The sequence below is a fragment of the Mandrillus leucophaeus genome, unplaced genomic scaffold, assembly GCF_000951045.1.
Source record: "Mandrillus leucophaeus isolate KB7577 unplaced genomic scaffold, Mleu.le_1.0 Scaffold5, whole genome shotgun sequence".
In the NCBI taxonomy this organism is placed as follows: Eukaryota; Metazoa; Chordata; class Mammalia; order Primates; family Cercopithecidae; genus Mandrillus; species Mandrillus leucophaeus.
In genome coordinates this window covers 14,681,815-14,697,504 of record NW_012105364.1, presented here as the reverse complement: position 1 = coordinate 14,697,504, position 15,690 = coordinate 14,681,815, and the positions used below count along the sequence as shown (strand labels likewise).

The following is a 15,690-nucleotide window of genomic DNA, read 5'->3' as shown; positions in this document are numbered from 1 at the left end:
AGTAACATTCAACATGATTTAAAACCACAGAAGTCAGATTTGCTTATCTTGTAAAATTGATACAACCTGTGATTTATCTCCCCCCCAACTAAAAGTTATTTCAAAATATAACATCCTTTACTGGACATTTTAATATTTTTAAAACATGAGGCCTTTTGACTCCTATCTACATGCTACATAGCCAACACTTTTAATAAACAAAAAGTTTGATGAAAGGCCTACGTTCACTAAATGATAAATGATAAACTCCAGTCTCTATCCTGTCAAATACTAAACTCTGCAAACTTTCAGTGCTAAGTATCTTTATGGCAGTTGTTTATTTTTCCTTTCCCAGTGATTGGAGGTTTAAAAATATTATGTTACTTATAGTTAGTAAATAAGGGAATTCCATTGCCAAATATTTGTACAAGATAATGGAACAGCTGTCCTTCTATTAGGAATCCATGGGGAATAAAATACTACCAACCTCAAGAGTACTTGCTGCTGAAAACACATAAACACACGTAGCCTCTGTTTTAGCTATAGCAGCACACACTTGGTAATTTCTGAAGGCCAATCATTCACCATGTCCAGTATCTCTCTACAAATTTTTTTTTAAGTCAATAGAATCAGGTCAGCCTGATTTAGGAAAAATAAACTAGAACTATAGACCAATGGTTAAAGAAAGAGTCTTGTCTTAGAGACCGTCCCAAATCCGCCAGTATCAATAACTACTCAGGACATGCAGAAATTTAAGCTCAGATTAAAAATGTACAGTCCTTTGTGCATGCTTGTACTTGAATAAATATTGAAGATTCTTTCTAAAGTTGTATCTTAATTTACTCCCCTTTTCAGTTTCATTTACATTAATAATTGCTGAGCTAATTTCTTATTAAAGATGTTGGTGAAATTCAAATTAGTAAGGGTTTGCTTCACGTGATGTTCAAACTACTAGACAGAGAAATGTGTTATGCCAGGATGTGCTGGTGTAGCTGAGGGCTACAAGTTCCCAGGGTCAATGATGCACATCATGAGAGGTAAGGCATTAAGGGTCAGTCAATAAAACATCTAAACACACTAGAGAAGTCACCATGTATATGGCGTCTATTGCCTGGTAAGCTAAGTCAGCTAAAGTGTGCAAGCTCAGCCCTATCTCAAAAGATTTACAGGCTGTTACTGGTTTCTGAAGAGGGTATCTATACAGATTATTGGGCCATTCCTAAGAATGTGAGACAGGGGTCCCCATTACCAAAACCCACACATGAATATGCAAACAGGAAGGAGCCTTAGCAATATCTCAAGCAACACAGCCAAAATAATACCACACAAAATTCTGACCCTTATTGTGCCTCTCACTCCGACCTAACCAAACGTGTCCAGATCCTTCCCAAACAAAAGAGGGGAATGAGTTCACTATAGTCAGCATCTTTATTTTATTAAATTTTTTTTGGAGACAGAGTCTCATTCTTTCACCCAGGTTGGAGTGCTGCGGCAAGACCTTGGCTCACTGCAACCTCCCCATCCCAGGTTCAAGTGATTCTCCTGTCTCAGCCTCCCAAGTAGCTGGGATTACAGACATGCACCACCATGCCTGGCTAATTTTTGTATTTTTAGTAGAGATGAGGTTTCACCACGTTGGCCAGGCTGCTCTTGAACTCTTTACTTCAAGTAATCCACCTGCCTCGGCCTCCCAAAATGCCGGGATTACAGGAGTGAGCCATTAAGCCCCGCCAATAGTTAGCATCTTTATGAAAACACTTTCATAAGTCAACAAGTTAGGAAATGAGAAGTTTTAAAAGACGTTTGATTAGGCAGAAAGAAAACTCGTACTATAATAGCTCTCAACAACTTTTTAGCTTATCTATAACTCTACATCCGTGAAAGTATCTCCTTCTAAATCACGTTTTTTATTTTCAAACAAGATATATACTTTATTTTTTTATATTCTCCAGAATCACCACAAACCCTATTTGTTAAAAAAGGGTATTAAAGGAAATAGTTTCCTTTAAATTTTACAAATCCATATATATAAATATTTATTACAAGTAAACAGCTTGCTCTTTTCATTGATAAATATATTCATGCAAATACACTTTCTTCCTAAATCATAAATATTTTTATTCCCACAGAAAAAAAGTGTAAGAACACTATTATTTGTGAATGTAACACTCTGATTCACAGTCATGCTCAATGTTCAGAGAAGAAAAATTATGTATAAACAATGATAAAATTAAATCACCAAACTTGCCAAAACATTAGTAATTCAGTCTAAATGATAGAAGGAAGTTTGAATTAACTACAAATTACAGAATAATTGTAAAGAAATGCACTTTTGTTACAACAAATATTTGAATATAACAATGTTGAAAAGTAAAGAACTGCTTTTATAAATAAACCAATGATGACATGAGGAAAGCATATCCATTATCTCTAAGTAAATGTTTTTAACATCCTTGAAAAGTTTATTCGTAAAAATTTGTTCTCCAAGTTTGTTTAAGCAGTTCTACCACAGTCGTCTGACACTAGTTAATTGTTTATGAAAAGTCTTTTCCCTGAAGCTGAAAAATTGCTGCAGCGTTCCAAAGAACTAATGTTGTAACCTCAGCAAGGTCCTCTTGGTGCTGGCTTGCTTCCCTAAACTCACCTCAGCCCAGCACCCAGTGTCTAGGTGCCTAATTTAGCTGAGTCACTATATTTTTAGTATCAAATGTGAACTAAAGACATCTAGATTAACAGAATTTTATTTATAAAGAGCATCTGGAAAAAATCTAAAACATTAGATGGCCTTCCCCACATGAGTACCTTTATTCGTTCATCAATCAAGGCATATTGTCAGAATTAAAGCATCTCCTCCATTCTCTCTTCTATCATTACAAAAGGTTATCAAAATGTGATACTCCCTTACTTAGCCAAGAGTAAGAAGACCAGGTATCCATTTCTCCCAGGTAAATGAGCAGAAGGTCCAGGATTAGGGAATAGACACTCCCATCAGGGATACATAGCAAAAGATAGATCAGATCGCGCTTCTGCTCACAAAACTTCAGATCACAGAGTATGCTTCACATTCAATTTGGCCCCAGTTCACACAGCCAAGTCTCAGCCATATCTGGTACATATCTATCCTAAGACATACATGCGCCTTTCTCCAAACCCACTGTGAGCTTTCCAGTCTTATCACAATGGTTCCTTCCACCAGCCTTTGGGTCTTCCAAAGTGCCTTTTTTCCCCTGGCCCACTGTCCAACAACCACTCACTACCGCTTGCCCGTCTCCATCACATCTCAGCTCAAATACTTCCTCAGATCCTTTTGTTAAATGTTCTTAACAGAAGACAACTATTGTTCCTTAGAGTTTTTTTGTTTGTTTGTTTTTGTTTTTTTACAGTACCTTTAAAAACACAAAGAGAGAACGTTTGGAGTGAAAATATTTTCATAATAAAAGGTAAAAAACCCTAATTGTCTCCTTAAAAGTTCTCAGTCTGTGCTTCAACTCAGCTGTGCAAGCCCTACACAGAATGTGAAACTGTAAAATATTTTAAATGCTTGTTTACTGGAAAAGACACTGCAATGATTCACATTTTACTTAATTAGAAATTATTTTAAGTTGCGATCATCTAATAAAATTCTGTTATTTTATTAACTCTTTAGAATTGTATTAATATTCTTCTTAAAAATCATGTTTCTAAAGTGTCATTATTTTAAGGAAATTTGTTGTTTCTAAAGTTTAAAATTTTTAAACTAAAATAATGTCAATATAAAGAAAATTCAGGAATAACCACTTATTTTGGAATAATTCAAATGCATTGCTTGACAGAAATACAAAGTGATACAACTACAGTGTTAATACATTTTAAAAACAATTTAAACTATTGTTTCTGTCATCTAAGCTGAGAAGATTTATCTTAGCCTGAGCATGTCACCTAAGCCTATATCACCTTTTCTCTGAAAAAGGGAAAAGATATACGGATTACAATTCTAAAAATGTGCGTTTTTAAAATTTATGTAGTTTCAAGAAAAAGCTTACCTTAACTCATAATCTTATTTAGCCAACAACTTCATTAGACATTGCACATAAAGCAAATACTAACCATGTTTTTTTTTTTTCTAAATATTCCATCTAAAAGCTGCTTTCCTCACTGGCTTAAACGACTTAATTCTCTCATCTTTTACAAATGTTATCTGCCCCTTGTTTAAACTCTCTCTACATTTAGGATACTGTTTCCTGAGTCACCTCCTTTTAAATGAATGTTTTCTGGTTTATGTTTGCCAAAGGAAGTTAGTAGAGAGATACGTGGAAATAAATGAGAAAGTGAAAACACTGCACAATTGCTGAATTCACCTCAAGGAAGCATTCGCTGAACTGGTGACCAGTATTCATAGGTGGAATGAACATTTCAATAGCATGTGCTGCCAGAAAAATACCTCACTTTGAATTTTCCACAAACTCAGGACAGTCACCAAATCAATGCATATTGAAATATTTCACTTACATTTAACTAACATTATCTCAAATATATATATATATAAAAATCTATAATAAGGTCTAAAATGCTTGCAGTGACATAGCACACCATACAAAAACTTGAATCATTCATATTTCAAACCCTGAAGTAAGACGAAGGTCCAATGACCAGCCAAAATCCTGTCATAAAGACCCAACACTAAGGCCATGAATATCAGACAGTTGTCCTGGGCCCATTTCTGACACAACATTTACTTTTGAAGACATCTGCTGACATATTTTCCTGGGGCATCAAAAACCATAAAATACTTACAAAGTAAATTTAACTGAGGGGTTAAAAGATCAATATGCTGAAAATTATAAAATACTGATGAAAGATGACACAAATAAATAGAAAGATATCCCATGTTCATGGATTAGAAGAATTATTGTTGTTAAAATGTCCATACTATCCAAAGTGACCTATAAATTCAATGCAATCCCAATCAAAACTCCAATGTCATTTTTTACAGAAACAGGAAAAAATCCTAAAACTCCTATGGTACTACAAATTCCCCAAATAGCCAAAGTAACCTTGAACAAAAACAACAAAGCTGCAGGCATCAAGCTACCTGATTTCAAAATATATTATAAAGTTACAGTAATCAAAACAGCATGGTATTAGCCTAAAAACAGACATATCAAGCAATTGAAAAGGACAAAAGAAGTAAACTGACACATTTACAGCCAATTGATATTTTGATGAAGATGCCAATAACACACAATGGGAAATGGAAAGTATCTTCAATAAAGGGGAACAACTGGATATCCATATGCAGAAGAATAAAATTACTATTATTTCACAGCATAAGCAAAAAAAAAATGTATTAAAGATTTAAATGTAAGACCTGAAACTGTAAAACTAGTAGAAGACAATGTATGAGAAGAGCTCCAGGACACTGATCTGAGCAATGATTTTTTGAATATGACCCCAAAGTCACAGACAGAAAAAAAGCAGAAATAGACATATGAGAAAATATTAAACTACCAAGATTCTGCATAACAAAAGAGACAATTAGAAGAGTGAAACTCATGGATTGGGAGAAAATATTTGCAAACCATGTATCTGTTAAGGGACTAATATCCAAAACATATAAGGGACCCAAACACCTCCATAGCAAGAAAGTAAACAACCCAATTAAAAAATAAGCAAAGGACCTGAACAGATATTTCTTAAAAGATGACACGCAAATACCCAACAGAAGACAAAGAGATAAAAAAAATGCTCAACATCACTGTTAGGAAAATACAAATTCAGACCACCATGAAACATCAACTCATAGCTCTTAGGATGTTTACTATCAAAAAGACAAAAGATAACAAATATTGGCAAGGCTTTGGGGGAAAAAAATCCTGGTATACTGTTTTTGTAAATATAAATTAGTACAGTCATTATGGAGAACAGTATGGAGGTTTTCAAAAAATTGTGAATTGAATTACCATATGATCCAGCAATCTCACTTCTGAGTATACATCCAAATGAAATGAATAGGAATGCCAAAGAGATATCTGTATTCTCATGTTCATTCCAGCATTATTCACAATAGTCAAGACATAAAAGCAACCTAAGTGTCAATCAACAGATGAATGGATAAAGAAAATGTAGTCCCTATATACAACAGAATACTATACAGCCCTAAAAAAAACAAGGAAATTCTGTTACTTGTGGTAACATGGATGAACCTGGAGGACATTATGTTAAGTGAAATAAACCAGCACAGAAAGACAGATACCACATGATCTCAGTTATATGTGGAACCTAAAAAAGTGTTGATCTCAGAGGAATAGAGAGTAGAATGGCGGTTACTAGAGGCTGGTAGGGTGAAGAGGAGGATGGTTAAAGGATGATTAGTGGGTACAAAGTTTCAGTTAGACAGTAGGAATTACTTTTAGTGACCTATTGCATAGCATGGTGACTACAGAATGATGTATAATTGTATATTTAATAAGGATAAGCTGTATATTTCAAAATTGCTAAAATAGTAAACTTTAAATGTTCTCACCACAAAAAATAAGTGGGTACATTGGATATGTTAATTAGCTTCATCTAAGAATCCCAAAAAGTATACATACATCATTGAAACATCAAATTGCACCCTATGAATACATACAATTATTACTTGACAATTGCAAATAAAAATTTTTTAATTATAGTTTTTAAAGAATTCTAGCTAACAAGTCAAATAAAGTACATGTATTGAGTAGATATGTTTCTATTATATAAAAAAGTATAAATGCTGAATAATTTTTCATTTCCTGATGTCAAGCAATAAAAGCATTACTATCATGTAATGCTTTATCCATAATTCTACCTCAGCAAGGTTTACTGATTTCAGCCACCTTCCTCCAGCCCCAAAGTCTTACTTAGTTCACACCCTTATCCATGGCTTCTGGGGATGATAATGTAATCACTAACAGGGCTTTCTATTGTCTCCCGCTTAAATGGGAATTATCATTTCATCACAAGCTGGAAATACCCATTGGTTCTTTACAGTCCAAAGAATAACATCTAACTTTTTGATAAAGACCTTCACAATTGGACTTAACTTCATCTTCTTCTCACTGTGCACCAACACCACAGCCGCACTGACTTTCTAAGTTTTGCCTAAGTTTTCCCTGTCCCTTCACTCCTCAGTGTTTATACACACTCTTCATGTTGCTGTAAATCTCCTTCCTTCCTCATCTCCACCAGGAAACCCTTATGTATTTTCAACATCCAGTTCAAATAAAGACTCTACTGTGAAACATTCTGGAAAGCTCCATTTGCTCCTGATTCTGGATTCCCACAGCAATTATTTATACATTTAATATTACATTTCGCTTTGTAATTTTCTTTCTATTCACCCCTTTCATCTTGGTTCTCTCAAGTATCTATCACAGATGGGTACTCAATACACAATTAAGGAGGGCAAAAGGAAAGGAAAGGAGAATGAGAGGTGAGGAAGGTAAAAAGGAAAGGAGAAACTGCTTGATTCTTTGAGAAGATAAGCAAAAATGATAACCACAGTAGAAATTTTTAAGTTCATTTTATAATAAGCATACGAAAAAACCGTATTTTTAGAAATTAAATGACTACCGAATGCCTTGGAGTAATAAATGAAGTATAGTTAAGTCTTCTAGAAACAATGCCAGTAATTAGTTAAATGCCTTATAACAGTACTGTGGTGTAGTGAAACATGTGTGGTCTTTGAGCACAGGCTGCATTTGAATGCTAACAACAATTACCAGCTGTGTATCTTTGGGGATTCTACTTTTCCTCATTTGTAAAATTAGTCTAATAGAGTTGCTATGAGTATATTTTGAGAAAACAAAGGTAAAATATTGGGCAGATACTGAACATACGGTAAATGGTATGATGAATTTTCATTTAGAAATAAAGTTTAGGCTATCAACCAAAAATATAAACAAAATAATAAAGACATACAACTTAATAGATTAATGTTTACTTAAGGACCTGACTAGCTATATAATTATAAAATTCATGACTATGTAAGAGAAGGCCTTAAACAGAGACTCTTTAGAAAATCAATTACTACTTAAATATATGCTGATTTGCATTATGATTTTAAACAAATAAACAAAAGAAAAAACAGGGGAAATTTCTCCAAGGCCATTAAAATTTCACTTGATTTCCACTAAGGAAAGCATTCAGATCTGGTTCAATCACTCTATATTTAAAGAAAGTTTGAAAAGTGCAAGCACACAATCAATAGTTATATTCAAAGTCTCTGGAAAAATAAAATTGAAAAAAAAAGCATATCTCCTTTAAAAATGATTCATTTGTAATAAATACGTAAGGTACGTCCAACTGAATTTCTGACAAGCGCTTGACTACCTTGTGGTTTGCTGGCAATTGAGCATATATTTGCATCACATCCTGACAAATGATGATCTCCTGATGGTGACATTCAGCTGTTGTCAACATCATAAACATGTCTGTTCAATCTGCTGACATTCCCCCTGAGCTGGCACTGCTTTCCTAATGCCTATGTTAATAGCAAGGTAAAACTGCAATAACAAATGAATTTCATTTAGTCTACAGCTAAAGCCTTGGGAATTACCCATCTAAGGCTTAAAACCAATTTCAATTTAGCTTCAATTTCTCTTTTAAAAAGAGAAGGAATTTCTACTACTGAAATTACTGTGAAAGGCATGGCATATTCCAGTTTCTTTTCTTAGTCGTTTTTGGCTTGTTTTCCCATTATAATTAGAATTTAATTATTCTTAATCTCCTCATACAAATACATAAAAATTTCTGTTCTACGACAGTTTCACACTTACTAAGAACAAATCTAATGAGTATGTTTGCCAGATAAAGCAAATAAAAATAAACATGTCCATTTAAATTTAAATTTCAATCAATAATGTTTTAGTATATGTATATTCTAAATATTGCATGGGACAAACTCATACTAAAACATTATTCATTGTTTATCTGAAATCAGATTTAATTGGGCATCTTGTATTTTATTTGAGAACCTTAAATTAGGGTGTTTTAACAACTTATATCTATAAATCTATTATTCAAAAGGAGGATGAAATTCATGACCAAGGCTTCTCGGAAATGTTTTCCAATAGGTGATGTCTTAGCTTGTAGAGGTTTTCTGTTGCTTTTTGGTGAGGACTGCGGGGAGGTTGGTTACAAAGACCTGTTTTGAGGGAGGCTCGTTTACTTTTTCTTGATCAGTCTAATCAGTAAAAATATTGGCATTTTTACTTTTGCTTGAACGGCACAACAGCCAAGCTGCCAGCTCTTTTTTTTTTTTTTTTTTTTAATATATATAATCATTCAAGAGATATGGCAGCTCTCTGAGATACCAATTGTCTTTTGAAAAATAGCTTTCTTACACTAATCTGTTTTACAGGTCTTAAAAGTAAAACAAGGCTTTGAATACAGGGAAATGGATAAGTTGGATGAATGCATTCTGCTTGTTTAAATATTTACATCCAAAATAAAAGTAAGAAACTTCCTTAAAATTTTGTTTTTAATTAGGATAAAAGGCTAAAGGGCACACAAAAAATACTATAAGTTACTTTGCAAATATTTGCCAAAGACCTTACATCATGTCACACTCTGCCAGACCCCCATGAGCCATTCCCCTTGTAATCTAACCTTTTCTCACAGCCGAATTCCTCTGCTAAAATCTCATGCTCATCATTGCCTTCCAGGCAACATCTTTAATCTGATGTGCTGGTCATTCCTACGTTCACTATTCTAATTTATTGTCTGTTGTTCAATGATTTAATAAACACTTATTAAAGCACTGAGCAAGGTGAATGGTTCATATTACTAAGTTGTTTGTAGTCTAGTAGTCAGGGCTGATTATTAAAAAGAAAAGGAAGTTTATAATAAGGGAAATACACTAGGCTTCAAAAGTTGAGAAAAGTCTATTAGAGACATCAGTAAAGGCCCAGTGAGAATGGGCTTCGCAATCAGGAACGCCGAGGTCTGAATCCAAGCTCCCATCCTTACTGTTGAATGACTTGTGGCATATTACTGACCTCTCTGAACTTCATTTAATAATTACCTATCTCAGATAACTGTCGTCAGGTTTAAAATGAAAATGTTTTATACATTACAGGACACATTTGTAAACACTTAGGCAAAAACTCAGCGATTATAGAGTAAAATGGCAAAATTGTTACAAATATTGGAACTTGACTGCCATGGTCTGAATATTAGATCCTCTCTTTACTAGCTGTGTAGACTTAGGCAAGTCACTTAATCTCTCTATGCCTCATTTCCTCATCTATATTAAGTGAATAATAAGGGTAATTCAAAGTTTTAGTCCAATTTCATACTCAGCAGAGAGGATAAAATTGATTAACTCATGTACAAGAACTCTTCATTTTAAAAAAAATTCAGGTAAAACTCTACAGTGTCTGGCACTGTAAGTACTCAAGAAATGTTAACTACTTCAATTATCATCAGTGTCATAATTATTATTTAAAGAGGTAGCATTTCAGATAAGTCTTCATGGGCTAGTAATATTTAAATGAAAGTACTGAGAAGAAATTTCTGGTTAAGCAGACAGCAAGAATAAATGTGGAGAAGAACGAAGCAAGACAGTTTGTTCAGGGATCAGAAAATACAGAACCAGAGAATAATGAAGTAGATAGGAAAGTAAAAAATGGCAGATAAAGGCTCGATTGTAGACGGGCTTGGTGCACGTTTGAGGTGTTGGTACATACTTCATTACCCAATAGGGAGTCTCTACACCTGTCTGAGCAGGAAGTTAGGAAAGCCTGAACTTGGGCATCCCAGAGGAGGACAGAAAAGAGAGGACAACTTCCCAAGACTGTAGAATCTGAACTGAGAGGAGTTGGCAGCTGTTTAGAGGAGAGGGATGTGGGGAGGAAGTCAGAGAGGAAACTGCCTGAGAAACAGACCAGATGCAAATTGGTTGTGAGTGATAGATACATGGGAGTTGAGACTACAGATCATTCTTTAGCAAGTGGGAAGCTATATTGGGTCTAGACAGAGTAAGGACTAGAAACCTGCCATGAGAGGAGAGGCAGCCCCAAGGAAATGGAGAACGAACTGCCAAAGGCAATCAACAGGAAGGAGGAACCAAGATGTAGATGTCACCTAGGGACATATGGAACAGCAATGCATAAAAAGATGCTTTGTAAAAAAGAGTACATCCAAGAAGCAAAGTGGGGATGGAAAAAGGCAAATCAATCTATGCTCATCATCCTCCCAGAGGGTGGCACTGAACCCTTTGGACTGAGCTTAGAGCTCTTCTTCTCTGGCCTCATAGCACCCAGTGCAAACTCTATTAGAGTTCTTATCTCATAAAGACAGGTCTGACAGCAAAAATTGGTGGTATATATGATCAGTAAGTGTTTAGAGAAAGAATGAATGAGTAAATTAGTAGCCTTTAGAACCTCAGTCCTCCATGCCACTTTTGCATTATAATGCTCTTTCCAGTATTACAAACTGGACTGTCATTCACAAGTCTAAGATTTGCCCCACTTCAAGTAGCAGGCCACATTACTTTGTTGATTGTCAATTTGCATTACTAGCATTTAAGCAGCCTAAGGGAATGCATAAAGAGTTTTCAAAATGTGTTTCCAAAGCCTTTGTAGTTCCATGAAATCCCTGACCCTACTTGGCCTGCCTCCCTCCAGCATCCCACTGCATAGGGGCTGTGCAGAGTAAAAGCTGGGAGGAGGGAGGAAATGGCAGTCAGGCCTTAGTTGGTTATACAAGAGAGACATCATTGTGAGACTGTGTTTTCAAAAAGAATTCTGAGACTTTTTACTTAAAGCTTGAAATATGTTATACTCTACTCAAATTATAGAAGGTTCATGTAAAGTAAGTCCTTTTGTTTATGTTTAAATTATTGCCCAAATATCTAAAATTGCAAAATAAGACCCCAAACTTTTCCACCATTCTCCTTTCACTGTATACCTATATGAAGAGAAACAAAGCAGTAGGCATGTTTCCCCATCTCTGAGTGTGGTTTATTTTCTTTATTTTTTTTATTTTTTATTTTTTTTATTTTTGAGACGGAGTCTCGCTCTGTCACCCAGGCTGGGGTGCAGTGGTGCGATCTCGGCTCACTGAAAGCTCGGCCTCCCAGGTTCACGCCATTCTCCTGCCTCAGCCTCCCGTGCAGCTGGGACTACAGGCGCCCACCAACACGCCTGGCTAATTTTTGTGTTTTCCAGTATTCAACCTGAACAGGTATCCTCCAAGAAGCTAAGTAATACATTAGCACAGGTTATACTGTGAAATGCAAAGCTTTAGTCCAACTTCACACTAAGATTCTGTTTTAATTGGCTTGGCATGGGAGCCAGTCAAGCATGAGTGTGTGGGAGCTGACTCCTGGAGCCAGTTTGTTCTCATCTGTCCCCAGCTCCACATTCAGTTATGATTTCATGTTGGTAACTTAAAATCGACCATGCTGGAGAATTTACCCCACGGAAATCCTCAAATGCTATAAATCTGAGCTTTTTTTCTGCCCAGTGATCCAGCTTACCAGCACACCACTCAAATTGTTTAAGTTCTTTACATGAAATTAACGCACAGCCAGGGCTGAGACCTACTACAAAGAAAGCATATACTCAATGAATTAGTTTTTCAGCCTTATATGTCTGCAACTGTACGTTAGTAATCTCACCACCTGGTGCCACTAGTATATATTTTACACATTAAGTGCTCTTCTAAAAATATCTATATAAACAGCATTTTAATCAACTCAATTTTTTAATGTTAAAAATGTTCGCCTATTTTTGAATTAAAAGACCAGTCACAGAATTTAAATGGTGAAACTAATTTAACAAGTACCTAGTGCAACTCTCAGAGTTAAAAAAATAAACTAAGATTATAGAAACTGAGACTCGTTTATGTTCTCTAAGCTATATAAAGGCGGTGACAGGGCTATTACCTATGTCTGCTACCTCACAATCTGAATTTCCACACGAGCTTACAGGGTGAATTTGTTTAAAAATAGAAGAGAAAGAAACAGTTCCTTTATGGCTTCTCAGTTCCAGTCCCAAGGGGACTTTTTGAGTGCTAATAACGACAAGGACACTAGAAAAAACTCATACTTTCAAATGAAAATGTCAACACATAGCTGGAGTGAAATAATTAAATTGCTTATATATATTTCCATACCTCATCATCCAACTACAGCAAATACGTGTATTCAAATAATCTCTTGTGAAACGAAAGCTTCCCTCCTTACAGGATGTTGTTACTGCTATCACTGCTCCCTAATCTTGTGAACTGATTAAAAAATAATACATTACTGGTTAATCTTTTTAACTATAATAAAGAGAAAATATAACATCATACCCATGCAAGAAGCAACAGATTTCTTTTCACCGTTCCACAATATCCTAACATCCCCACAATGATAAGAAAACAGCAAACAGCAATCATGACCGGATGAACCACAGGAAAGTAAGTCAAAATGACGGCTTCCTCCACCCTGAAAGAAGAAAAATAATGTATTAGAAATAAAATATAATCAAAATGCACCCAAGACATAGTAGAAGGCACAACTGTGATTTGTGTTAATAATTCTTTAAATCACGATGCCTCCAAACTAGTGACTGCATTGTTATTTTCAAAATCACGGTGCTATTGTTTTTATGTTTATTTGCTCACTTGCTTTATTTTTGGTTTGGCAGTGTTTGGTTTTTTTTAATAGAAGTGGTAGCTTTCCTACCCCAACTCATTTAATATATAATATACGGGACCTTGATATAAGGTCCATCTATAATTATCTCTGAAGCCTTAGCCTAAGTAAATCACATGGGAGCCTTCGCTATTTCCCAGCTGGGAGGAATCTCCTTCCTCTTCTCTAATCTTTGACCTCACATGCACTATGTTTCTTTTCCCTGACAATTGATCCTCCCCCAAAATGTAAAAGACTGCTATGCAAAGGAAAATCAATCTACATTTGAAGAAAGGAATAGGTAGAAATGATTTTTGCTAGAACACGATGAAAAATTCATTAACCGAAACCAGTATTAATGATAAAAATTAACCGTTATTAAGCTAAGTTCCCCTGTGTTAAGGACTTGAAAAAAAATGTTTTTCATTTAACCCTTACCACAATTCAGATGTCATATATTATAATACAGTCTCCATTCAGAGATGATGGAGTAAAAAGTAATTTGTCCCCTGTGATATTAGTAGATTAACCCTTGAAATTTGAGAACAAAAAAAATCATTGTGGTGTATGGTTTTCATTAACCCAAGAATATGAAGGTAAGAGGAAGCTGATGGTAATTTTCTTAGGGAAAAGTAACTATGCTGGTTCTTTACACGCACCTATGACATGGCTGACACACAACCAGAAGGACAGGCAACTGCTATTACCATACTCAGAAATGTCTATATAAACATGCTGTCACCTGATCCCCGCTAGGACCAGAGGCTCACCTTAAGGAGAACTCTGGAGGATGCAAGTGTCTGTGACAAAGGTTGCTATGGGCAGGAAAAACTTTTCCAAAAGACCAAGGGAGAGCACTACCATATAAAGAGCTGAGGGCAAAGTTACTTAAAAGAAAGCATGAAAGAATTCAATCAATAATTATAAAGTATACCTTGTTTCTGCAGTTAAAGTGAGAACATTATTTAGGTAGTCCCTCATCCAAGCAGAAACTGCCAACACACTGATGGACATTAACTGGGGAGAAAAAAGTACAAACTGGTTACCAAAGATTTGCATAACATTCACTGCAGGATTAATAATAGGAAAATTAAGGATTTCATTACATAATGTCTTTCCCAATTACCATTTGCTACATCTTGAAATTTACCATTACTATAAATATCTGCCATTCCATTTCGTAATCATGTCATAGGCACCAAATAGCATACCACCCAAATGGGATACAGAAAACAAAACGCTGATCCCAGGTTCAGGACAGAAACTGCACAAGATGAGGAGGCCACAGAACAAATAAATTATCAAACATATAAGATGTGTCTAAAACACACTGTCATTCTTAAAGGCAAGGAAGCAATTAAATACTATTACTGAACAATTAAATATTGTCAAAAAAAGTCACAGGAGTTAATTTAAAATGACTTCTACTGGCTAAAATTCAAACAATTTAAGCATTAAAATGATAGTAATAGTAATAACATTAAATGTAATCCTTTGACTCATAAAGCGCTAAAGTATATACACTCATACTAACACATATATGTGCTAAAGTATATAAACTCATAATGAACAAAACTCTCTGGTCATCTTTGTAGAAAGTTGAATACTCAACTCATTCAGAAAACTGACAAGAATCTATGATTTCTATTTATCCTACTTTTCCCAAACCAACTAAAGGTAGAACCAAGGACTTGATTAAACTTTCTATGGAAGAATTTCTGTAATATTTGCAGGAAGCATTCTAGAGCATCACCATTTAACAACCCTTTCTCAAATAATGGATCTCAAAAAAAAAGATCCTCAATGGCTGCAATTCTATCAGGTCATTGGTTCTCAATCCTGTCTGTACGTTTGAATCATTTAAGACTGAAAAAAATTACTGAGCACAGGTTTACCCTGGACTAATTTTAGGGAGTAGGGCTTGGGCATCAGAAATGTATAGCAGCTTCACAGATATTCTAACAGGTAGGCAGGGCTGAGAACCACTGCATTAAATGAAAGGCTGGTGGGGAGTCAGAATGGAGAGAGTAGGCGTATGATCCAGGACCCACTGGTCACTCTTAGTGTCACAAAAAGACAACTAG

The 15,690-nt window shown here is 35.2% G+C and overlaps 1 protein-coding gene across 1 annotated transcript in view; it reads right to left on the bottom strand.

The window, feature by feature from the left end:
• The window catches only part of TSPAN12 (tetraspanin 12), a 68,835-nt gene that overhangs the window by 36,909 nt on the left and 16,236 nt on the right, over positions 1–15,690 (bottom strand). The window contains exons 3-4 of the mRNA XM_011995980.1: positions 14,541–14,623; positions 13,282–13,417 (exon numbers count right to left, since the gene is read on the bottom strand). Of these exons, the coding sequence (XP_011851370.1) occupies positions 13,282–13,417; positions 14,541–14,623 (219 nt within the window). The remainder of the gene's footprint in view (positions 1–13,281; positions 13,418–14,540; positions 14,624–15,690) is intronic.